The sequence below is a fragment of the Ursus maritimus genome, unplaced genomic scaffold (genome assembly GCF_017311325.1).
Source record: "Ursus maritimus isolate PB19 unplaced genomic scaffold, ASM1731132v1 scaffold_11, whole genome shotgun sequence".
In the NCBI taxonomy this organism is placed as follows: domain Eukaryota; kingdom Metazoa; phylum Chordata; class Mammalia; order Carnivora; family Ursidae; genus Ursus; species Ursus maritimus.
In genome coordinates, this window is record NW_024423453.1 from 37107114 (window position 1) to 37133228 (window position 26115).

The following is a 26115-nucleotide window of genomic DNA, read 5'->3' on the forward strand; positions in this document are numbered from 1 at the left end:
ACACATTTTTCTGTTTCTAATATGTTTAATGTCTACAGTGTTTTAATGACAGTATTTTTTCATGTCTAGGTGACTAGAAATATTCTATTTAGTTCTTTCTCAGACATCTCTGCTATCTTCCATAAGATACTTATTTCTGGCAATTATATCTTCTTTCTCTAAATTATATCTTTACCTATTATATCTCTGAATACTTTTAGTATTATATCTCATAGTTTCTTTCAGATTTTTTTGTTTGTTCACCTTTTCGGGATGCTAATATGCATACCTACCATGTACTGTTTTGGCCTGGGTGAATCCAAGGGGCACTGCCCTGTGGAAGGGACTCTACCGGAAGTTTCAGCATTTATAACTGTTGGGGGTATAAGCATTTCACTTGTTTTGGACCAGTTTTTATGCTAATTTCTTAGCTAAAATGCTTTTTGCAAGACTTGTGTAGTTTAAATTTAGATTCCACATTTGATGTGATACAGGCTTGTGTTTCTTATTTCTTTCAGCTTCCCTGCCATGTCCCTGGGCTGGCTGGCATGTTGAGTTTTACTGTCCTTGTTAGGAGACAGTGAAATCGTTGCGAGCCATTGCTTTATGCAAGAGGCTCCATTTCAGGCCCTAGCCTTGCTGGAGGAGTCGACATTCTTGTCTGCTGTTCCTGTTTGTGTTCTAATATGCACCCCGAAGGCATTTATCTACATCCACTAGTCTGTGGGCCAACTATAGCTTTAGTTCCAAGTTAAACCACTCTGGCTGTGAATTCCCTCTTCTTGCACCTGCATTTTTTTTTTTTAAATCTTTTTAAGCTTGCCTATATATTTAAGACTTTCTTTTTTAAATGCAGAATTTCTATGTGCTTAGAGAAAAAAAAAGGCTCAGTTCAGTTCCACCATTTTGATTGCTAACTACAAGCTTCTTAAAGGCAGGATCCATGTCTGGCTAATCTTTTTGAATGTCAAGTAGAATATGATAGCCAAGTGTCATGTATCAATCTTTGCTCAATAAATATTTCATGAATGAATGAGAGAGAAGAAAAAAGTGAAGACAACAAAATGACAATTTGCATATGATGATGATTAGAGCAAGAGAATACTGAACATTTACACAAAGTAAGATCAAATGTCTAATAAAACAGATATGGAATTTGTGAAGTTCTTCAAAACTTTCTCAACAAAAGGAGAGATTTAGGTTGTAAAATCGGGTGGAGTGGATTACAAATCAAGATATCCATGGAATACAGCACAACGTGCATTTGATGCTAGACAAGGTAATGAGTGGACTGCTATGCATTTGGTCCCTAAGGCCACCTGGTGCTGGAGACAGTACAGGAGACAGCACCCTTGGCTTCACCCCAGCGGGGTCTGCAGATGTGCAGCCCATCTGCCCTTCGGGGTGTTGGCTTTGGGAGTCTGCGATCATGCCACTTCTGAGACCCAGACTAACTGCAGGTCAAACTGGGATACTAATAATAATTCCAACCTTGCAGAAATGTAGAGACCAATTATATGCAAATTCTTAAATTATAAAGTACTATTAGCTTTTTTTTTTCTGGTATAATAAAGAAAATAAAATTCTTCTTGAGAGACCAATGATCATTTTGGTTAAAACAAAGCAAGGAATATTCAAATTCTTAAGATGACTTTACAGGAAAACAATATTGTATTGTTGCTATTATTTCTATAGGTCGGGTAAGGCAGGAGAAAAACCAAGAGAGGGAGTAGATTTTCAGGGAGGTGGAAGGAACTTGCCTGGAGTAGAACGTGAGGACTAAGCACCTCCGTGTCAAAGTGTATCTGTTCTCAGATGTGTTGATAAAACATCCACACACAGGTTAAAGGTGACTTACAGACCTCAGACTCTACTTGAAGACCGATGAGAACGTGAGTGTGTGGCAACAAGCCTAAAGGAAGCTTGTTTTGCTCCTTCGGTACCAACAGCATCTCCTTACCTCTTTCTTGGGGTCTTATTCCCTGAGTAACCTCCGTGGTCTTCACAGCGATCACTTATGCGGTGCCTACCACCCACCAACACTAAATTTAGTCTTGCTAATTCTCACAGTGCCTTGTGAAGAATTACCCTCATGTTCACAATAAGGAAATGAAGGTACACGATGCAGCCAGGAGCCAACCCCAGGTTCTCCGCTTTGCACCTCATGTCATCTTCTCTCTCCATGCTGGCCAGCAGCCCACTGCTTTTTAGCCATTTTCTCCAGGGCCCCTCTTTCCAATTATGAAGAGATGTTTGGTACCTCATATGTTTTGTTATTACATGCACTCATTTGTTTATCCTTTGCTCCCCATTACGTGGTGAGATTTTGTGTTTTCAAACTCCACCGCTGTTTCCACTGCCTGAAATTGAGTTCTCTAAATGAAGAGCACTGGGTACTCAATATAGCTTGAACTCTCAAGAAAATAGGCCATCTTAAAAACACATTTTACATCACATCATTTTTGCACAATTAGATTAAATGCACGGAAATGTACATCCATAGAAGTTGAAACAAGGACAATCTTTTTGGCACGATACTGGTATTAATTTTGCAATATTACTTCACAGAAATACTCTTTTCTATATGCTTTTATTCATTTTATAATCTTACCTCATTTCCAGTAGAATAATGTAAAAATACATGAACGACTGGGAAAAAGATGAAATTTGTATAATGCTTCTACAAAATAGAAGTCAATGCAAAAGTTATCCCTGAACGCTGAACTAATGTAAAGGCAGTAGGAGATTACTGAAGTAGGAATACCCCTGTATTAAAGTGAACATCAGACCTGAATAACTGACAGCATTCTGCACAGCGGGCACATGTCATCCGTTTCTAAACGTCTCATTTGCAGGAACAGAATGAACTCTATTTTTGGATAAATAAATACAACAACCAAAATGGGCACAGAGACCCAGTTCTGATTCCAAAGGCCTTGGGATAAAATCTACAAGAATGATAGTCCTAAAATATTTTTTAAAAAACACTTTGGAAAAAAAAAAAGAAAAAAGAAATATTTCAATAGTTTTGCAAACTTGTCATTTTCTCAAACTAAGAAACCAATTTTATGCATAGCTATAACTTCATCTGGTTCTCTCTCAGAACACCCATTACACTAAACTACAATCATATGGTCATTTGGAAATAGTTTTAAAATATTAAAATAATCTAATATCTCCAAACCTGATTAACTTGGAACAAAAGTGAATAATTGAAGAGTTGGAAAATATATTTTTTCTGGCTTTTGAGAGAGTTTGGGGTTGAAAATGGAGTTCACTTTCATGCTAACAGTGGGAATTAGAAAAAGCCCCATTATAATCAGAGTAGTAAGGATGTTCATAATTTATTTTTTGTTAAAGATTTTATTTATTTGGGGAAGAGAGAGAGAAAGAGTGTGAGAGAGAGAGCAAGCGAGCAGGGGGAGGGGAAGAGGCAGAGGGAAAGAGGGAATCTCAAGCAGACTCCCCGCTGAAGGTGAGGCTCCATCTCACAAGCCTGAGATCATGACCTGAGCCAAAATCAAGAATTGGAAGCTTAACTGACTAAACCCCCCAGGCGGCCCAGGATATTCACAACTTAAATGATTTGTATGCTAATTGCCTGCTTTTAATTTAGCTAAAGAACTGAACAACTTTTGTATCTATAGGACCCACGCCATCTTGCCATTATTATGTTACCAGTGTTGCGCTACTTTATGGAGATTGTCCTTTGAACCAATGGGTCAATGGCTGTCACAAGGAACACTTCTGTTTTGGTATTCAAGTACTGGCTTACCAAGACACTATTAAAAAAGTATTTGAAAAGCTTTGTCACTATTAAAAAAGTATTTGAAAAGCTTGGTTATCTGGAGGTCCATCTGGAAGCAGTTGATTTGGGAAATTGCTGACCCAAACTAAATGGAATCCTGGAATCGTATTTATGTTCTATTCTGTTAGAAGTAAATATTTGATAAGCCCAAACTACAAACCATTCCAAACTATGGGTATCTGCAGAACTCAGGAGCTCTAAGTATTAACCTGAACACCTACTGTGACTCCTTACACTGTGGCTTCTAAGGGAGAATGCAAGCTAACTTCTTAAAAGCGTCTTTGCAAATACTTAAAGCAGGGTCTCGGAGAGACATTTGTACATATATGTTCACAGCAGCATTATTCACAATATCCAAAGTGTGGAAGCAACCCAAGTGTCCTTTGAAAGATGACTGGATAAACAAAATGTGGTACAGACATCTAATGGACTCTTACTTAGCCTTAAAAAGGATATTCTGACACATGCTCCAACACAAATGGACAGAATGATATTGTTAAGTAAATAAGCCAGTCACAAAAAGTCAAATGCTGTATGATTCCACTTACATGAGGTACCTGGAGCAGGGAAAGCCCTAGAGACAGAAAGCAGAATGGCTACTCCCGGGGGCTGGGGGAGGGGGGTGGGGATGAGCACTTATTTACACAGCGCTGTGAATGTAGTTAGCGCTACTGAACTGCGCGGCCGAAATGGTTAAGTGGGTAAATTTTATGTTACGGGTATTTTATCACAATTGAAAAAAAAATTTAATTAGAAACAAAGAAGAATCTCTGCAACCCATGATCCTACCTGCTATATATACTCTGATAAGAGATTAAGAGACTAGGATTTATGTTTAATTAAGTAACTTCTCTTAGAGTTCAGGCTGTTCAGTCATTCTTCTTCTTTTTAATATATAAAATCTCTTTTCTTCTCTGTTTTTACTACTTGCTTTTTGCCTTTTTGTGTCTTGATGGATTTTTACTCTTACTGTATGTGCTTTTACTGCAGGCTGTGCTAAATGCTCTTTAAAAGCAGGAAGAGTAAAAAATTCTTTAATAAACCATAATTTCACAAAGTCAGTCACAGAAACACTTCCTAAAAGGCCTGTCTGTTGTAATTTTGGTACCCTAAGGGAGAAGGGAAAATACAACTACCTTTACCACTCTTTTCTCTTTCTAAGAATTCACATTTAATAAACATAATCCTTTCACATTGGCTGATTTTATAAATGCCAAAGCACAAAAGGTTCCCAGCTCTTCCACCTACGGGAGCCTATGAAAGGTACAGTGGCATTTTTAAACTGAAGATCCTTTAGCAATATTGCCTTAAACTGTACTGTGGTCACCTACATGCCTTTTAGGAGTGGAAAACATCACTTTATTTAGTAAAGAACTACAAAAATAAACTTCTGAAACATTTCTCATTAGCCCATGGATTAAACAATAGGCAACTCTTATTACTTTGAAGGTTAGTCACTTACGGTTGATTTTTGTATGTGCACAGGTCCCAAATTACACCAGTGCTAAATAAATACCCGGTAGCCACTGAGAAGAGGTGAATCCAATGGATTTCACAGACCTTGAGTTGCTCTTCAAATATACATATATTGGGGCATATATTGGCTGGCTCAGTCAGTGGAGCGTGCGACTCTTGATCTCAGGGCTCTGAGTTTGAGCCCCACGTTGGGTGTGGAGATGACTTAAAAATAAAATCTTAAAAAAATAAAACCAATTAAAATATATATAAACAAAACACAGCAAAGCTCATTCAGGGCTGGACTCCTTGAAGTCCCTGGCTTCTCGGGAAGACCCTTCAAAAACATGTTTGCTCCCACGCTACTACTTCCATAAACTGCTCCTAGGAACGTGCGTGTGTACTGCATCGTTGGAATGCATACAGCAGCAGGGTCAATCTTACAACACAGAGTAAAATCACTTGAGTGGTTTGGTGCACGCACAATCACAGCCGATCTGAAAGACCAGGCCTTACATCTGATACTGCAAATCACATCATTATATCTGAATAAATGTAACATCTTGTGAAGTGGTCAGTATAACAGATGGTCCCTGTCTTAGGCTTGTTATTTTTCTAAAAAATAACAGGCAGAAACAGTTTTTTTTAAAACCTTAATTAGAATAAAAATGACCTCAATTTGCACATTCAAATTATTCCAGTTTATGGTATATACTTTTTTTCATAATCTTACCAGATTTTTCCTTCACTGACAAACAAGATCTATCTGCCAAAGGCCCCTTACGCTAGCTGCGGTTCTGAAGTGTGTTACAGCATTTACATCACTGATTTACAGCCAGGGCGGAACTCAGCCACTCTGGTCTAGGAATGGCTGGACAATGTTGTCTGTGGTTGCTCTACTGGGATCCCAACAGTCTCCATGACATTCATCGATTCTCTAGTAATTTTACATGGTCAACTCTAGTAAGAGTAAAGAGGTAATTCAGAATTTTGTCACCTTAACTGATGTTCCAAAAGGGACATGTTTTCGTCAAAGTGCCCTTGGACCTAGCATCACAATTGCCATGGACTTTTATTTTTATTTTTAAAGATTTTATTTACTTCTTTGACAAAGAAACAGCCAGCGAGAGAGGGAACACGAGCAGGGGGAGTGGGAAAGGAAGAAGCAGGCTCCCAGCGGAGCAGGGAGCCCGATGCTGGGCTCGATCCCAGAAAGCCAGGATCACGCCCTGGGCTGAAAGCAGACACTTAACGACTGAGCCACCCAGGTGTCCCTGCCATGGACTTTAGATGTTACGCAGATCAAAACAGTATTTGACAATCCAAAAATTTAGAAGGGGCGTGGTTACATGGCAACCATAATTTACCACTGACAGTCCTACAAATCATGGAAAAAAAGTCTTTTAACCATATATTTTAGATACAGTTTTTTGTAAAAAAAAAAATAGTCTTTTGTACCTTAGATTTTTAAATACTTATATAGTTAACATAATTTCTTTTGATACAAGGACACATACTTCTGGTAGAGAAAAGAAAACATAAAGTCATAACCCACTGTGAAAATTTCCTCTTAACTGCTATATTAAGGTTAAAATACCCAACAGCATGCTTAGAACATTATGAGCACTTAATAAAATCCAAACCACGCTAAGACTTAACACCTGAATTGCTTCTACACATAGAAAGGATACAAAAACCAATATTCTCTGGTGAAAGAATTTTTAAAAAATTACCAAAGCCTCATTTTTGTAGGATGTAGACTTTAATACTAACTTTCTGCAGGTTTAATGCTATGCAGACCACAGCTGTTTCAAAAGAAGACAGAAAACCTTCAGTGAGCTATTATCGCTTCAAACAGGGACATTTTGGGTATATACTTAAAGATACTGCTTAATTTCAATAAACGACCACAGTTTCCTCACTTGTAAAAAAGGAGCCATAAAAAGGTAAGATTCCTACCTGATAACTACTGAATTTCGAGAATGTGAACAAAGTTAATTGCTGAATTTGGGAGTGCGGCTAGACCATTGTGTGCGTAAAGGGTGACAGCAAATCACTTTTCCTAATACAATAAAAGATCTGTATTAAATTGCAACTTATGGAGTCATATTCTTCGTGAAGCAAAAGGCACATTACTCCAGCAACAGCCCTGGCACGGGTTATAAGGAAGGACATCTACTCTGATAAAGCCCAGGTGTGCAGTTATGCCTCCAAGGCGACAGCAGAGCGCGGCTCACACTTGCAGAGGTGACTTTCCCAGTGTGTGCGTGAGTTAGGGTGGAGATATGAAAGGCAGGAAGCCGCTGTGCTCCTTTTACAGGATCACAGACTCCTTCTTCTACCTGCAGTGTCTTGCTTTGGAAGAAGAAAATAGCTAAACCTCCGGAGACTGTGATCACAGACACTATTCCATTCATTAATCGAACTGGGTCCTAGAAAACATTTTCAGGTGCCATCGTTTTGGACGAAAGGTAGTTTATTTTGTTTGTGTGAATCCTTCTAAAAGCTGACAAATCATCGGCCTAAATAATAATAAAAACAAGATGATGTTCAACTCAATCTATTAGAGATGAGCCACGTGTCCTTCCTTAGTATTCTGAACATCTGTCACAAAGCAGATTTTGGTCCAGACACGATGAACAACTGCATCATTCATGACTGGGTGAGGTAAGTAGAACACTACCAGGTCTACACCAGCAGTGACCTCTGTTTCCCGTAAAGCATCACCAGTCACACACATGCTGCACATGCTTATTCAAAGCACAGCCCCGATACCTCTCATCTTCTTTAGCCCCGTGTAGAAAATCGCTAGTCCCTACAGCTGAGGAGCATGGCTGATGCTCCTAACCATCTCTTCTGCTTGGAAATTCTGTGACCTTCTGAACGTTCTCTAATCGAAACAGAATGGCCATATGGTCTTTAATGACAAACAAATGATTCTTTGGGTTTCTGTTTTCATCCACTAGAAGCAATGCAGAGTTGAAGGCCAATGCTGCGAAGTGTTAGCTCCTGGGCGCCTGGGTGGCTCAGTCGGTTAAGGGTCTGACGTTTGATTTCGGCTCAGGTCATGATCTAGGGCTCTTAGAATTGATCCCTGTGTCTGTCTGGCTCTGTGCTCAGCGTGGAGTCTGCTTGTCCCTCACCTCTGTTCCTCCTCCAGCTCATGCTCTCTCTCAAATGAAATAAAATAAAATAAAATAAAATAAAATAAAATAAAATAAAATAAAATATTAAAAAAAAATGTTAGCTCCCTGTGATGTCTTGAGCAGGCAGGACCTCCGTCCCCAGCCAGGCACTGGGTCTCACTGAGCCCCAGTAAGAGTGTGATTCGAGCCCCTCCCTCACTGCACTGCTCGGCACAAAGAGCTGGGGGTTGGGCAGCCAGTTGACACCAGTATTTTTCTGCAACGAGTATGAAGAATAACAGTCAGGAAAGATATAAAATATAATAAAAATCAGAAAAGCAAAATCACTCCTCTGAGTAACTTCTGAAACAGAATTTCAATGATTTTAACACCAAGACCAAGACTGGTGGACTGTGAGTGAAAAAGTTTCCCACTTCGGGTTACCACCCCAAAGAAAAGAGCACAAAGGTCATATGAAGCAGAAAAAGCAACTTTTTGTGTTTATGTTTTTCTTCCCCCTGCAAAGGTGTACGACAGCCTTAAGACACCTCATTTCAAAACTAAGACAACAGCGTACAGCTCGGTGACTGGTTAATAACACTGTACTGCATATCTGAAAGTTGCTCAGAAAGTAGGTCTTAAAAATTCTCATCACAAGAATAAGATTTTGTAACTACGATGACAGATGTTAACTAGACTTACTGTGGCAATCATTTTGCAATATGTGCAAATATGGAATCATCATGTTGTATACCTGCAACTAATACAATGTTACATGTCAATTATGTCTCAGTTTAAAAGCTAAGCTGACAATGGGACGTAACATTTTTATTTGGTAAATGAGAGATAGTGAAGGGCTGTAGAATCACAGGGGGAAGAGGATAGAGGAGAAAAAGGAAAAGAGAAAGCCAGAGAATGGAGGGAAGGAGAAAGGGTCAAGCAGAAGTGGAAGGCTGGGACAAGAAAGAAAAAATAAGTGTCAGTTATGGCGGAAAGGAAGTTAGGGAAAACAAAACTAGCAAGAAGAAAAGGAGCGCGGGAAAGAAACAGCCCCGTCCATTCTGAAGTGTGAGCCTGCATTTCTTCATGTCCGACGCACAGTTCGGTAACTTCAACTCTGAATTTCAGAGACTCATCCCCTTTCCTGCTCAAGGTACAACTCCTCACGCCTGGACCGCAGAGCACTGTGTTCACTGTGCCCACCCTTCTTTGGAGGCTAACACAAGTTTCAAAGCCAGATAATTCTGCCAGGCGGCTTTCTTTGGTCACTTCAGCCCAGGGGAATCACCTTCTCTCTAAACTCCTGGGGCCCCCATCTTCAATAAAACTTATTCGTCACGCTTGTCATGTGGACTTCACCCTGTTGGGCCACTACTCTTGTGTCTGGGTCTTAACTCACCAACCACACGACAGAATTCTGGAGGACGAAAATTTTTGGGTTCCTTACAATAGTCGCCATGGTGCTTTGCACATTGTAAATATTCTCAATATTTATTAATGACCCGTGAAACGCTAGCCATTGGTCATAATTGTTTTGAGCTAAACAACAGAATGACATAAATTTCACGTTAGGGGAAGCAATTAGAATATTCCCTTATAATACTGTCCTCCCTTTTAACTGGCCTCATTTTAGTCACAAGTTCTCATAGCTATAAGAATAAGTTATCTTGTGGTAAAGCAGAATCATAAACAATAGGAGGTTGGAAGGGACCCTGAAGACCCTTCCATCTCCATTACTCTGTAGATGTGTGGAGACATACGGCATAAGGAGAATAGTATGAACTTCCAGGGAAATGCTGGGCTCAAACCCGAGATCCACCTCTCAGCGACTACGTGATCTTGGATAGCCCTACTGAACCTCTCTCTGTCTGAGGCGGCTGAATTATTTATAAAGCAGTGATAATAGTATCTGCCTGAAAATATGACTGTCTCTAAACAAGACGGTTCATATAAAAGCATCAAGTACAGAAAATGCACACAGTAGGCTCCGTAAGTATTCTGCTACTAGACTGAGAGCCCTTAAAGCATGAGGACCACGTTCTGGTCAGGTGTCACTGTCCGACATGGAGGAGAGATAAAGTCTTTCCTGAATGAGCAAACAGAGATCCAGACCACAAGTGAGGCTTCCCCTAAGCCCAGGAGAATACGAAGCCACTGAGTATGAGCAGCAGACAAGGGAATGCAACTGTCTTCATTTACGTCAGATTGAAAGGATTCACAAAAAAGCATAAGACTGCCATTCTTTTAATACTTTTCTTTTGTTAAAAAAGCTATTTTCCATAAAATATTTATGCTATGCTGTTTATGTTATTTATATAATATGTATTTGCTATTTTAAAGTGAATGATAAAACCATATTCTAAAAATTTGTTTTAATTTCTAAGACGGGTAAATATGAATAGATATAACTTATGTAAACAAAAGCTCTAGAAGCACCCGCTCATCATCCTTCACAACCCCCTCTAAACCATCTGATTGTACCCTATTATCCATGTAAGTGGAGATGATACAGACTGAATGCTGTGTTCCCCCAAATTCCTCCGTTGAAATCCTAACCCCCAAGGTGATAACAGCAGGAGGTGAGGCTTCTGGGAGTAAATACGTTGAGATGAGTACAGCCCCCATGGTGGGATTAAAGAACGAAGAAGAAATAGAGACACCAGAGCTTTTTCTCTTCCCCATATGAGGACACAGTGAGAAGGCAGCTGTCTGTAAGCCAGGAAGGGGGCCCTCAAGGAACACAGCCATACAGGCACCTTGATCTCAGACCTTCCGCCTCCAGAACCGTGAGGAATGGATGTCTGCCGTGCGAGCCACCCAGCCCGTGGTATTTTGTATTAGCAGCCCCAGCTGACTAAGACAGAGAGTGATATCACACCTGCAGCAAAACAGAAATTAGGAGTTTATAAACTACGGATTCCATTGATTCTGTTGAGGCAGTGGTTATTTCAAGGTGCATGAGCACAGGTGAGAGGCCGTTAGACAAAGGTTGCCACATCTGTAAATAAGGACCCTGGCTGGGGCAGTACTCCTACTGCAGATACACAGATGAGATTTTTTTTTTTTTTTAGATTTATTTATTTATTTTGAGAGAGAGTGAGAGTTGTGCACGCACGTGCAGGGGTTGAAGGAGGAGAGAGGCATAGAGAGAATCTTTTTTTTTTTTTTTTAAAGATTTTATTTATTCATTTGACACAGAGAGAGAGATAGCCAGCGAGAGAGGGAACACAGCAGGGGAGTGGGAGAGGAAGAAGCAGGCGCCCAGCGGAGGAGCGTGATGTGGGCTCGATCCCAGAACGCCGGGATCACGCCCTGAGCCAAAGGCAGACGCTTAACGAATGCGCCACCCAGGCGCCCCAGGGAGAGAGAGAATCTTAAGCAGACTCTGCAGAGCCCGACATGGGGCTCAATCCCAGGACCCTGAGATCATGACCTGAGGTTGGATGCTTGACCAACTGAGCTATCCAGGCACCCCACAGATGAGCTTTAATAAGTAGGCTGAAGGTCACCAAATATGGCCCCCCCTTTTTTTCTTTCCTTTCTCTACTTGTTTCTTTCAGAAAAGTATTGATGCCAGAAGGCCCCCTCTCAAAAATTACCCTCTTCAGAGCCCTCCAGATACACAACTCTATTAACTTGCTCAGGTTTCATGGGTGGAAATGGGGGATTAAAACCCAAATCATCTCTCCTGTATGATACAATAAAAATGGATAATCATGAGGTTTTGGTTCTAGAAGTGTGCAGAGATGAAAGTTCACCGAACACTATGTATCAAGACACATTCGAGTGTGTTCTCTTCCTTCAGTCTAGAGGGGGGTGATCAGAGACACTACCTATGATGATCTCTGTCAAGGGGGGGGAAGCCTCGCGCTCTCCTCAGTTTTGTAACTAATCCATTCCTCACCACCTGCCCCAATCTTACCATGTAATCACTGCACCAAAATTAATTTTTCTCTGTTTATCAATTTTTCAAAAAAAAAAAAAAAAAGAAATTCATTCCAGTGATTTTATTTTGTATTGAAAGGAAGAGTATTTTTGGCTCAAGAGTCAAAGTCTTTGGGCATGTTAACTGAAATACAAAGCAACATGCTAATATTAGCCACACTAAACCTTTTACAGATAACATGTGACCTTAAACTGGTTTTGACTTTTATTCAAAATAAAAAATAGCTCCCTCTAGTTAGTCAGAGTAAAGCTTGGACATATTTCTTGCATCATTACTGCTTGGTGCAGTCTCGCAGTGGCTGGCGTGGCTCAGTTGGTTAAGCATCTGACTTTCGATTTGGGCTCAGCTCATGATCTCAGGGTTGTGAGATCGAGCCCTGTGTGGGGCTCCACACTCAGTGCAGAGTCTGCTTATAGATTCTCCCTCTCCCTTTGCCCTTCCCCCTGCTCAGGTTCTCTCTCTCTCTCTCAAATAAATAAATCTTAAAAAAAAAAAAAAAGGCAAGTGTTTTCAACAGGAGACTGGTTATAAAAAACAAAACGACAACAAAAAACCCAGAAAAATCCCCAAAACCCAACCCCCCAAACCCCCTCCCAAAAAAGACTACTCTGTGCAACCTCTGTAGTTCTATGGAGCGTAAACAGTGCGTTCCATTTACAGCCCCATTTTTGTTTTAATTTCATACTATACTGGCAATTACCCAGCTTCATTAACTACTTAGGAAACTTCTCGAGTGCATGACAAGAAGCAACATGCCAGAAATATTAACATATAGCAATGTTCCTGAAGTAAAATTTGAAAGAACCCTACAAAAAATGAATCTTTTTCATTAAGTTCACATGCTATGCCCCAAAAGCATTGTAGAATAAACCCATATCAGAAATCTTGCATCTGACCCTTGTACTAGAAAGAAAACTCATTAACAGACCAAAAAAAAAAAAAAAAAAAGCCACTGAGTGCCAATATGTAAAAAGCATTTTGCTAAACATTAAGGAAAATTTTTTTCAGGTATGCTTCCTGTGCTCTAGAAGTTTACAGTATATCTGGAGTGAAAACGTATATAAAACACAAAAAGCAGCAAATAATTGATATAGAAAAAAGAGATTTGGGGCAAAAAGTCCCTCTTGATTTTGAAGGTAACAGACGTCACCAGAGAGGAGGTGTCCTTTGGGTTGAGTGAGCGGGAGAGAAAAGGAAAAAGTTAGGAGCAAAGGCACAGCAGTGGAAAGAAAGAACTAAGGGAAGAGAAAGGTTAATTTAGCTTGCAGAGAGTTTATGCAGAGAAGCAGCAGGAAAAAATGCTGAAAATAGCATTTTAAAATTAATTAGTTCATCAAGCACTTACTAATGCCAGATAGTATTCTAGGTGCTGGGTATACAAAGATAAACCAGACAGGCCAGTTTCCTGCCCTCTCTGAGTCTACGTTATGGCAGCAGGAGACCTACTACAAAGAAAGTAAACGTGCTACAATGGGGAGGGACTGAGCAGATGGGTCTCTCAAGATCTGGTGGTCAGGCTCCTGAATAAGGCATATTTCCAGCTGAGACAAGAAGGTAAGAAAGGACCATCCTCCTGCCCAGAACAAATAGCAGGTGGAAAGGGTCAGAGAACAGGATGAGCTTAGATCATTCAAGGCACCATGAGGAGGTCAATGTGGCTAACCAAGGGCGCTCATAAATCTTCTGAGAGAATCCAAACTTCACCTTATTATTTTAAATACCACTTTTTGGTGGTTGTACACAAGGATGAAGCTTGGTTCCCTGAGTTACAGTCCTTGGAGACACAGCAGGCAGGACTTCTTCACCTTGCGACCCCCACTTCTGCTATCCCGATACCCACCCACCACCAGAGCGTGAACTCCATCTTCTTCCTGATGTATTCCCAGTGCCTACAACAGGGCTTGGTATACTGAAGTTGCTCAAGAAATATTTGTCGGATGAATGGACTGAATAAATATCACTTACTTCCTTCTCCCAAGAACAGTCCAAAATGAGAAGGCAGGGTTTGGTGAAAAAGAAGATGGGTCGAGGAATGAGTTAGAAGGTCTATCTACAGGTCTAGTCTTAATACTCTTCAGTGTTCTCGCCTTTCTCAGGAAAGGGCAATCCCTGACTCCTGCATGCTCATTTCAAGAACTTTCCTTAATGTGAGCAGTAACCCAGAAGCAGCATCCACCGTCAAGCTGCCCATTTAAGAACTTCCCTCCTCTCCACTGCTGGAAATGTCTAGAAGTAACTTTTTATTCTGACTCTACTGCTTATCACTATGCTAGCTGACTAAGGGAAAGAAATACTGTTTCCAAATTGGGAGAAAAAAGAAGGGAAGAAATACCTCTTGTTCTGCACCTACCCTTCCTTTGCTTCCATATATGACTGAATGCCTATTTCTCATTTGTAGCTTATAAAATATCCTCAGGTTTCATTGCACCTTTGCCTACAGTTCCCTCTGCCTTGTCTCCTTCAGGTGGCAAGATGTCCTCCACACCTTATCTTTGTGCAACAGGAAGGTAATCCCATTCTGCAATGTTTCTGCCACTTGCAGGCAAGGATTGACCATCTTCTAATTTGTGACATTGTTTTTTTGTTCAGGAGTGTCAATCTCAATAGTGTACAGGGGCTGGGCATGAGTGAAAAGAGCCAGGTGCAAACAGCAGGGGGTGGTGGGAACCACTGGGAGAAGGGCAGCACGTGCGCCCTCTAAAGGGGGAGCTGTGGCTCCTGTCCTACACACAAAATGGCCGCACCATTCTGCCACAGTCCTTGGCCCTCTAGCTGGTAGAACAGGGCCTGGGTTTCCATAGGGTCCAGTGGAAAGATAAGGCACAGAAGGGGGACTTTTGTTCCTTCAGTTTATCTTTTCATACTGACCCAGAAGAAAAAAAACAGAAAAAATCTCAGAAGACAGGAGGTAGGGGTAGAGGTGTGTGTGTGTGTGTGTGTGTGTGTGTGTGTGTGTGTGTGTAAGACAGAGAGAGAGAGAGAGACAGAAAGAGATGGAGAAAGAGGAAGGAAGGGGGGGAGCAGAAGGAGCAGGAGGAAAGGGAGAGGGAAAGGGTGGAGGTCAGATATTGGAAACTACACAGAACAGTGTCCCAGTGAGCACAGGGGAAGTAAGAAATCCTGTTTGAAAGCCACAGAAAGGGAAGAGAAGAGGGGAAGAGCCTCTGGGGATAGAGGAGGAAAAGTAAATGAAGCCAGTGAAGGGGAAGCTGACCCAGGCTCATCCTATTTCCGTGGCTCCTCTCATCAGAACTCCTGTCCCCCACCCATCATTGGCTCTCACCCTGCTGGAACGAGGGTCCAGGCACAGAAGTCACCTCAGGAATAGCAACCATGCTGCCTTGGGAGGGGTGGGTGAGGCCTGCCATGTTCTAACTCCATCCACTCCTGGCCTTCATGGGCACACCCTGATCCCAGCCGGCACAACAGTGACACGGCCTTGGAATACACAGCCTGAGGATGAGCCAGGCCTACCAGAGCTTTGGGACCTTAGGTGCAGAGGGTCCTTAGGGGCACTGTGGCCTGGGGACAGCCCCTCACTAAGGACAACTGGACCATGGCAACACAGTGAGTGCCACTGGGGATACAACAGGGACAGACGCACTCCATGAAACAGGAAATGACTGATACTGAGTCTACTTCCCTCCTGGTGTTGCCATCACACAGCCAATGCCCGGGGGAGGGGTACACCCTCCGCCACTACAGAGCTGAGGTTAAGGAGTTCGAGTCCCGGGGCAAACACACTCAGCGCTCACTCTGAGGGGCTCAGAAAGTGGCACCAAGACTTAAACTCTTGCTCCTACTGTCGCCCAACCAAATAAATAAACAAAATAAAGGTTCAGGAACCACAAAGGCAGTGAAAGATCATTCAAAAACCATTTTGTTGGGCTACCACTTGAGACAATATAAACATGCTTTTAAATATACTTTTAATTCTAAAATACTGGCCAAGACTTCAAAGAGAGTGGTAACACTGCGTCTGCCTTTCAGAAATTAAAAAAAAAAAAATTGGAAGAAATTTCATTACAGGCTTAAATGGGAGTTTTAATATGTGTACTGAATTGATAAGAAATTTGAATACTTGCAGCGATCTGTAGCAATATATGATAAGCTGTTTCAAGGTACAATTGAATAATTAATCATTTAATACATATTTGAAAAGTTTCGCATTTATAATAAGAAAAGTTCTATGCTAATTTAAAGTATTAACTCATATCTTCACCCCAATGTTTAATAAAAAAATATGGGAAAGACTGTTTTCCTTAATTATTCCCTGCTCCCCACCTTTCCTCCAACTCCAATAAAGCCAGTACACAGCGTAAGGATAAGCTCTTTGGGAACTTTCAGATCTGATTCACAGGAGAAGGCAAACACAAAGGATCAACTATTAAAGTTTTGTTCACGGTTTTAAATATAGCAAAGCTTCTGGCATGAACACTGCATCCCCTATCACACTTCTTTATCACAAACGTCATCCTCATAAGTAGCAATGATAGCTTAGAAAGCGTCTTATAGACTAATTAATAGATTGGTTCATTTGTTCAATAATTCATTTATTCGGCAAATATCGATAGAGTTCCTACTTTGCCTTGGACACCATGCCAGGTGGTGGAAATTAAAAACTAATGATGACAGAACTCGTGGTTTCAATGAGGAGGTACCAGGGAGACAAAGTAGGGATACAGACACCTAGGAGTGAGCTGCCGACGCAGGTGAGAGGTGGCCTGAGCCAGTGCAGGTTTAATGCGAGAGCAAGGGAGGATCCCATGAGAGCTGATCAGACCCTCGGCTGAAGGGCGTATGTTACTTCCTTGCACAAAATGCCAACTCCTTCCTTCATCTGGCGGAATGGTCTGCAAGTCCAGGTACTGGCTGAGGGAAAGTATAGGGCCATGTTCAGCAGACAAGACTGTAAGCTGTTGACAGGCAAGGAGGGAGGTGTGCTTCCAGCTTTCCGGTTCACTGCTCACTGGACTCACATGGCGTTTAACACTGGTAGCCATACTTTCTTTCTGGAAGCCCTCTCTTTCCTTAGGATCTGTGACCTAGCACACACTAGGTCCTTTACTGCCTCTAAAATGAGTCCAAAGTTTGTATCTTCGGCTGGGACCTCTCTCTAAGCTTCAGGTGTGTATAATAACTGCTTATTTAATATCTTTCCTTGAATAATATTTGAAAGGCAATTCAATCTTATGTTTAAAACTGGGCTCACACTCTCCCTTCCAAACTCTCGTCCTCTACCCTTGCTCCCTTTTCCCAGGCAGTGACACCAAATCCTACCTAGCACTTAAGGCAGAGGCCTGGAAGTCATCCTAGACACCCATTTCTTCCTCCCCTCCCCTTTCTCTACCTGAATCTGACCTCCAGCAATTCCTGGCGATTTCGCCTTTCAACATCTTTGCATTTCTCTCTGTGTCCCATCACTACACAGCTCTGCATGGAGTTCCTTCCTGCTGCTGGGTTTGCACATGCTGGTCCCTCAGCCTCAATCAACGTCCCTCCTCCTGTACTCCCTCCACCTGGCTGATACTAGTTTAGTCAATACCAGGGAAGCTTTCCTGACTAGATCAATACCTCCCGTTAACTGCCCCCAAAGTGCTTTCCCTTTCAATACTTAAAATCATAATTTTAGGATTCTCTGATCAATATCTGTCTCCCCGATCAGACCGTATGTTCCATGAGCAGGTACTATATATACATTCTTCTTCCTATTCTAAAAGCACTGTTCAGAACATTGACAACAGTTAGCAAATACTCCTTCAATAAATGCAGGATGAAGCAGGCCATCCTCTCTAACTTAATTGTTTCCCTAAAATTACAGGGTCTATGATAGCATCCTGTGATAGAGCTACTGATCAAGCTCTTGTTGTTGGAGTGATTTGATCAAAAGGTTTTATGTGATTTCCAAATGTTTTCTGAAGTAGGTTCTCCCCTTTCTCAATGTTGAAAAACATAGCCCTGCCCTATGCTTTCTAGTTGAGAGAAACCTATAGAACTCTAGGGTGGGGTTAAGGTCAAAGTTTTAAGAACAGAGACAAAATTTTCATTCTAATAATTATATCATATCATAACATTTAACTATTTATAACATTAGAAAGCCATTTTTGTGTTTCCATTTTATCTCTATTAGTATTTTTTACAATAGGCAAATGTACACAAAGTGTATATGCCCTTTTCTATTTTTGGTTTCTTATTTATTTCCCAAACCTTTCAATTACATTAATTTAGGCTTCATATATTAGCTGCTTTCCCCAAAATCTCATTTGTTAAAAAGGATTCTTACACTTTTGTACTTTTTTGGGAACCTATATACTTGGATAAATGCATACAATTAAAAACTAATGGAGCACACAGAGGCATAGGCAACAAAAGAAAAATAAACTGTACTTCATTAAAGTTAAAAACTCTAATTTTAAATGCCTCAAAGGATACTATCAAGAGCAAAGAGACAACACACAGAATGGGAAAAATATACAAATCACATCTCTGATAAGGGTTTAATATCCAGAGTATATAAAGAACTCCTACAACTCAAGAACAAAAAGACAATCCAATTACAAATGACCAAAGGACTTGAACAGACAGTTCTCCAAAGAAGATCTACAAACAGCCAATAAGCTCATGAACAGAGGCCTGACATCATTAGTCATTAGGGAAATGCAAATCAAAACCAAATGAGATAGGACTTCACAACTCCTAAGAGATAAGTCAGACAGAGAAAGACAATGCTATATATCACTTATACATGAAATCTAAAAAAGGCTAACTTGTAAAAACAAAGAGTACAATAGTGGTTACCGGGGGTGAAAGCAGGGGGATAGGAGAGATGTTGTTTTAAAGGTACAAACTAGCAACTAGTAGACAAGTAAGTTCTGCAGACTTAATGTGCAGTATAAGTGAATGTATAAAATACTGTATTATAATCTGCAACCTTGCTAATGGACTAGGTTTTAATTACTTTTACCAAAAGAAAGAAATGACAATTATGGGACTTGACAGAAGTGCTCAGTATCTGCTAAAATGGCAATCATATTACAATCAATATATAAATGTCTCAAATCAACATGGACACCTCAAATTTACAAAATGTTATATATCAAATATTTTTCAAAATAAAAGAAAATCCCATCCCCAAACATTTTATACCTACCAGGATAGCTATTAAAAAAACAAAACAAAAAAACAAACAAAAAAAACCCCCCAAAACCCCCCCCAAAAAAACCCCTTCAAAAACCCCCAAAAACCCAAACCACCCAGGGGCACCTGGGTTGCTCAGCTGGTTAAGCGTCCAACTCTTGATTTTGGCTCAGGTCAAGATCTCAGGATGCTGGGATAGAGCCCCGTGTCTGGCTCTGTGCTCAGCAGGGAGTCTGCTTGAGATTCTCTCTCTCCCTCTCCCTCTGCCCCTCCCCCATCTCTCTTCCTCTCTCTTTCTCAAATAAATAAATCTTAAAAAAAAAAAAAAAAAGCCCAAAACAGAAAATAAATGTTCGCAAGGGTGTGGTGAAATCGGAACTCTTGTAACTGTTGTTACACTGCTGGTGGGAATGTAAAATAGTATAACTGCTGGGGAAGACAGTATGGTGGCTCCTCAAAAGTTTAACGTAGAATTGCAACACGCTCCAGAGTTTCCACTCCTAGATATATACCAAAAAGAAATGAAAGCAGGGACAGATACTGATGTACAACTATTTGCAGCAACGTTACTTACATTAGCCACAGGTGGTAAACAACCCAAGTGTCTACTGACAGATGAATGAGTAAACAAAATGTGGTCAATGCTCTTTACTTGGTAAAAATAAATAAGGTAGTTACATTTTATAAAGTTGCAGCAAACACTGAATCAGTGAATACTGAACTGTTCCCCCAAGGGAAATACAGGGTTAGGTTCTCGAGAGCCACGGGTCACTTTCATCAACGGATCTATGCGTAATCCTGCTCTATGTGTATTTCTGTTTAAGGGCACCTTATTAACAGATATATAGCTGATTCATTAGCATTGAACTTAAAGCCAACAGCACTATAACTCATGCCCGCAAGAAGCTTATCTAAGACCTATATTTTTCCCCTAAGGCACATCTTACTTTAGGAACACTAGATAGCACTTCAGCACTCTGCTTAGAGGTCATTCTGAACAGTGAAATCACCAACAAAAAGCACAAAAATGCAAAAAACGTGGTAGTAAATAGACCATGAAAAGGCCACTTGTTCACAGTATGAGAACCGAAACAGAAAGGCAGAGAGTCTCAGCTGAAACGTACATGCCGGGAGAGGCAAATTTATTGCTGCTCTGGGCGCATCTGCGAAGGACTGTGGAAGTGCTGTGAGTACTGACTCTAGGGCTACAAATAAACGTAGCCAGAAGGTCAATTCACAGATGCAGAATCTGCAAACAACGAGGATCGATCCTATGTACATACATTGGAATATCATTCGGCCATAAAATGAAATTCTGATACATGGTACAATACGGATGAGACTTGAAAACATTATGCTTCCGTGAAATAAGCCAGACACAAAAGGCTACATATCGTGTGACCCTACTTGTGTGAATTACCTAAATAGGCAAAGCCATGGACTAGAGGTTATCAGATGTTTGGGGGCAGGGGGGAGACTGTGGAGTTCTCATTTAAGGGGTTCAAAGTGTCTGTCTGGGACGATGAAGAAGTCCTGGAGATGGAAGGTGGGGACGGTTGCACAGCACTGTGAACGTAACTAATGCCACTGAACTGTTAAAAATGGCTCCCATGGAAAATTTTTATGTTATATGTATTTTATGGGAAAAAAATTAATACATGTACTCAATAAGATGGAACGGATCACTGAAATCTGTTAAAATCAAGTGGAGACACGCTGGATGGCATGGAGTAGAGATTCTTGTTTACCCACACTTTTAAAACAAGGAACATGTTTTTCTTTTGGTTTACAGACCATATTTGAAAACAGGCTTACTATTTAATAATATCAGCTGATTAATGAGGAAAACAAGTAAATGAAAATGTGCATGTCAGTTGTCTGGCCTCGCTTCATGCTTTTGGTGAAAAATTATGCAGTAGAATTATTCTTTCTGACTAATGGCCAAAAGAAGGGTCACCTTGAGAATCAACAACTGATGTTCCTAATTTATATTGGAATAAAACAGTCTTTGTGGCATACCACATTGGAGTGAACTGGACTTTGTAGGGAAATTGCTATGGTACCATTTAGGTTTCTTGGCACTATGTGTCCACTTCTAATCTCTTGCATTGCTTTTCTTTCTTTTATCACCAATCTATTTCTTATCTGCTTGTTTCCTTACTGAAAACCCCTATTTTCATATCTAGAGAGAGCCATCTGTTAGAGTATGGCTGTGGTTACTATCATAATTCAAATGTTCCTTTTTTATATTAGGTGTTTCTTGACCCAACAATGACAAAGAAACATGGCTGGAAACAAACATACACGAAATGCGCTAATGTGGAATGCAAACGGTATTGAAATGTAAACTTCACATAGGAAGGAATTCTCGGCCAAAGAAATCGCTTACAATTCTTTTGATCTTTTAAAATGCATCATAAAACTAAAGACGTTTCACTACAGAGAAACATTTTGGCTTTTTTAATGATTGCAAAGAAGGGTAATTAGGAGTGTCATGAAAACACACTGAGCAGCTGTATACTGTTAACAATAGAACCACTCTATGAATGCGTGCAAAAACTGGCACTTCATACATTCACATTTCCTAGAAATTAGATAGTCTTCTCAACTGGAGGAGATACCAAAAGAGACTGTTTTCTATTAATCGTGGCTTTGTACCAGTCAAGTTTTTAGAGCCAACTGGATCATCTTTCTTTTGGGACAATTCCCACATACTATTATATGAGATCTATATATACTGATTTATATATACTCAGACATGTGCATGGTAGTTCTGCAAAAAGTAATTTTTAAATTCTTAAATGATAGGATTTTTTCCTCTTAAAAATGCTAGTGTCAGTGGATTCTTTCACAAATATACATATGAATTATGTATAGAAATCATAAAAAAAAGCATAACAAATAACTCTGCAGCTTATTTTATGAAGGCTAATTAATAGGTACTTACTCATTAAAGACTAGGTCTGGTGCAAAATAGAGAAATTGGCTGTTTGTATGTTTGTACGATCTCCAGCTCAAGGCAAATGATGATAGACACATCCAAGAATACTGGATTAGGGTAATTTGGTCCTCAAGAGGCAAGTTTCTAAATCCTGAAGAACAGAACAATTAATCACAGAAATACACTTAGCATTTAAGTACATTCCAGGAAGAAGCTTCTTAGGGCAACCCCAAACAGTCACCTGTCTCTAACAGACTCAAATTAGTTCAACAGTCATTTAAGGAGCACCCACTGTCGGCATGGCCCTGTTCAACATCTCATTCTAAATCCACCATAAATTTTCAATGAGGGTGAACTGCCAGGACAAATAAAACAGGGAGTTCAGGGAGTTTCACTGTGGATAACAGTCTAACACCCTTGGTTAGACTGAAAGAATTTATATTAACCTGTACAACTTGCTTCATTCTATGTTAACGTAACATTAAAATAAAGAATATTTTAAGAATGGTCAATTCCTGCATATCTGCTACAATGGTGGAAGATTTTAATTTTCATGAATTTGGGGTGGTTGAAAAAGTATTATTCCTTGTTTCCTTTCTTCTGGGGTAGTACCGGACTCCAACAAAGTTGTGAAGCAGAATGAGCATCCTTGGCAACTGTCCTGCCCTCTCCCACAGTCTTCCCATCTGGGCCTGAATTAGCCCTTCTTTTGTTCCTTTTCTCATCTCCTGAATCCCCAGGGGCATCACAGTAATCTTCCATTTGTACAGTTTCACTGGAGAAGCCCGCCTTCAAAGAAACAACCATCAGAGCTTCCCCGATCTTTTCCTTTAGGCCCTGTCTGACCACAGGGGATCCAAGAAACTGCTCTGATTAGTGAACTGGGACAACGGGATAAACATTCTAAGTGATATTTCTGTAGATTAACAGGGGCCTTATTAATAAAACTCTAGAGCACAAAAAATGACTAAAGTAGGAATTGCAAGGACAATTTGAAGGGTGCTGGAGGTAAGATGAGATTTTCAGAACAGTCTTTCTGGGTCTCATACAACTACTTGATAGGTCTTGGTTTCCTCGTCTGTGCTCAGATTGGCCCTGGTTACACGCTGCTGCTCATGGCCTCAGCTTACGCTCTCACAAACAGAATGTATTTTACCTTGTGAATATTTGGGGTCTGAAATGTCCCCTTTCAATCATCAACACAAGAAATGTCTATTAACAATAGAACCCGTAGCCCTAACATCTCAGGAGAAATGAGCACATGAAGGGAGTTTCCCTACGCACCCACTTAATGAGATATTGATGAAAAAATCCGGTAGGAGGATTTAACGGGAAGCTAACTCCAACTGCACTGTTGGAGATGGCGAGGTGTGTTGCCCTGACTTCTCTAGCGCAGGACGCAGACCGTGGCAGGGGAGGCAGTCCTACCTGGAAGTACCTTTGCCCACTTCACGACTTGGATCATCTGTTTGCCTGCTAAGCGGTTTAGAGTGGAGAGTAGGTTTTCGGCCGTATCTGGTTTTGAGTTGTCATAGCCGGCATACACAATCTCAGGCTCGATGTTTTCAAGGATCATAACAGGGGAAGGCGTGAGTGCTCGAGAGATTGTGGAGAGCTGAGGAACCAGCGCTGTGTTGACTGAGGGCTCTTTCGCGGGAGCGATGTACGTCGTCCCTTCCTCGGGGCTCTGGGGGGGCGGGGGTGGGGGCGGGGGTTGCTGCTGCTGTGACTGTTCCTCGTGAATACCTTTTAACTTGCCCAACTTCTTTGACTTTCGAGCTGTAAAAAATTATAAACAATAAGGGTAAGTTTAGATTGTTTGGGATACATTACATGAGGTAAGTTACAATTAAATACGGACTTAAATTGATTACTTTTCTTCGAAAGAGATCTTGCTGTACTAACAGAAATAGTCCCTTTTCAGTATTTTTCTAATACCAGGCACAGTCCTAACTATTTCATAACAATTAACCATTTTAACAATTTTATGAGTAGGTATTATTAAGATTCTTATTTTATAATGAGGAAACAGACCAGAGGGTTAAAAAAATCTAAGATCACACAGCCAATGAACACATGATAGAGATGGCAGTTCAGAGGAAGGAAAAATTACTTCATATGCTAATAAGTTATATATGCCTCAGTTTATCTTACAGAAGCCAGTAGTTCCCACTATTACCCACCAACAAGTTGCCAACAAGTGCCAGAATGGGTCTTATTATTTTAGTGCTGTCTTGGCTCCCTCTAATTAGCTCTCTCTGGCCCCTTTACTAGTTCTTCGTGGTGCTTCTCTACCACTTACTCTTCCTGTTCTGGTCCGTGTGCAATCGCTGGCTTATGCATAGTTATTTGGTGTAAATGCTGCTAACCCTATACTCCCAGCTATACTGTGAACCGCCGAAACACAAAGATTGGGTGTCCCTCCTCATTTACAGCCCCTCTGGCACGTCGGTAAATGCAATACCTGGAGACAGTGATTTGTAGATTTCCACTGAATTAATGGGAGCACAATCAACCCCAAAGCAAGGCAACAAAAGAGAATAAATTAAATATGATTTAGATGATTTCAAATTAGAGAGTTAACTACTACATGTACTGGAATTAATGCTACAAAAAATCAGGTTTAAGTTAGACCAATACACACAAATAAAATCTTTAAAAATCTGTGTCATTCTATATTTTTAATATAAACAATTCACAAATCATATAATCTAGAACTAAAAAAATATAATAATACTATAATGGAATCACACTTTAAATTTTTTGGAGAACATATTATGTATGAGTGACCTTATGTTTGGATTTGCCCAGAACAGTCCTGGTTTATACTGGTTTTCCCAGCATGATTACCAGTAGTGCCTTGTCTACTCTTAGAAGTGCCACATTTTGGACAATAAATATAATGTGGTCATTAACCAAAGGGTCAATATCAAGTTTACTATCAACTATTTTTCTTTCTCATTTCCTTCAAGGCTCTTGAAATAGACAATGAGAAATGAAAGACTGAGGAGGTAGAAGGGAGACTGGAAGGCAGATGGGAGGACTGGGGGGTGGGTGGCAGGTACATGGGGTAGATGGGGAGACAGAGAGATAACTGGGAAGATGGATGGATGACTGAATGGATAAAGAGGATAAAACCTGAACTTTGAGCTATGGTGATAACTTATTTGCAAATGCAAGGTTTCCAATTTTACTGAACACTTTATTTCAAAATTCTTGAAGGACCAGCCACCTTCTACTTAGTTCTAACATGTAAGGGACTTCTAGAATACAAATTTAACATAGAGTAGAAATATGCCACACTAATTAACTTCAGATTTAAAAAACAACCATTCATGATTACAATTGTGGCCAATAATATTTACCACATTCATCACGGAAACACCTACCAATTTAGATACAAGACAAGCTACTAGCCAACAATACATCTACCTGCCACACATCCATTAAATATTGGAACTGGGCTTAAAAGATATAATTCCTATCTTTAAGGAGTTTAAAATTAGCAGAACAACTTTAAAAGCCTTTTCAAATCATTTCATTTCTTTATAGACTACCTCCTTCAATAAAAGATTCGTGGCAGAAAAATCTGATTTTTTCGGAAGTGTTTCAATGAGAAGCAAATGTATCATATACACATACGCTAATGGGAAGCTGTGAATGAGTCCTGCCTGGGAGTGCTGAGCTTACAGTGGGGAACTCAGATGCTTCTGAGGAATGGATG

The 26115-nt window shown here is 40.4% G+C and overlaps 1 protein-coding gene across 3 annotated transcripts in view; it reads right to left on the reverse strand.

Moving 5' to 3' along the window:
• NR3C2 (nuclear receptor subfamily 3 group C member 2) overlaps window positions 1–26115 on the reverse strand; it is a 337533-nt gene that overhangs the window by 56996 nt on the left and 254422 nt on the right. For all 3 annotated transcript variants that reach the window (XM_040626349.1, XM_040626348.1, XM_008685464.2), the window contains exons 5-6: window positions 23820–24170; window positions 22398–22542 (exon numbers count right to left, since the gene is read on the reverse strand). In XM_040626349.1, coding sequence (XP_040482283.1) covers window positions 22398–22542; window positions 23820–24170 — 496 coding nt within the window. The remainder of the gene's footprint in view (window positions 1–22397; window positions 22543–23819; window positions 24171–26115) is intronic.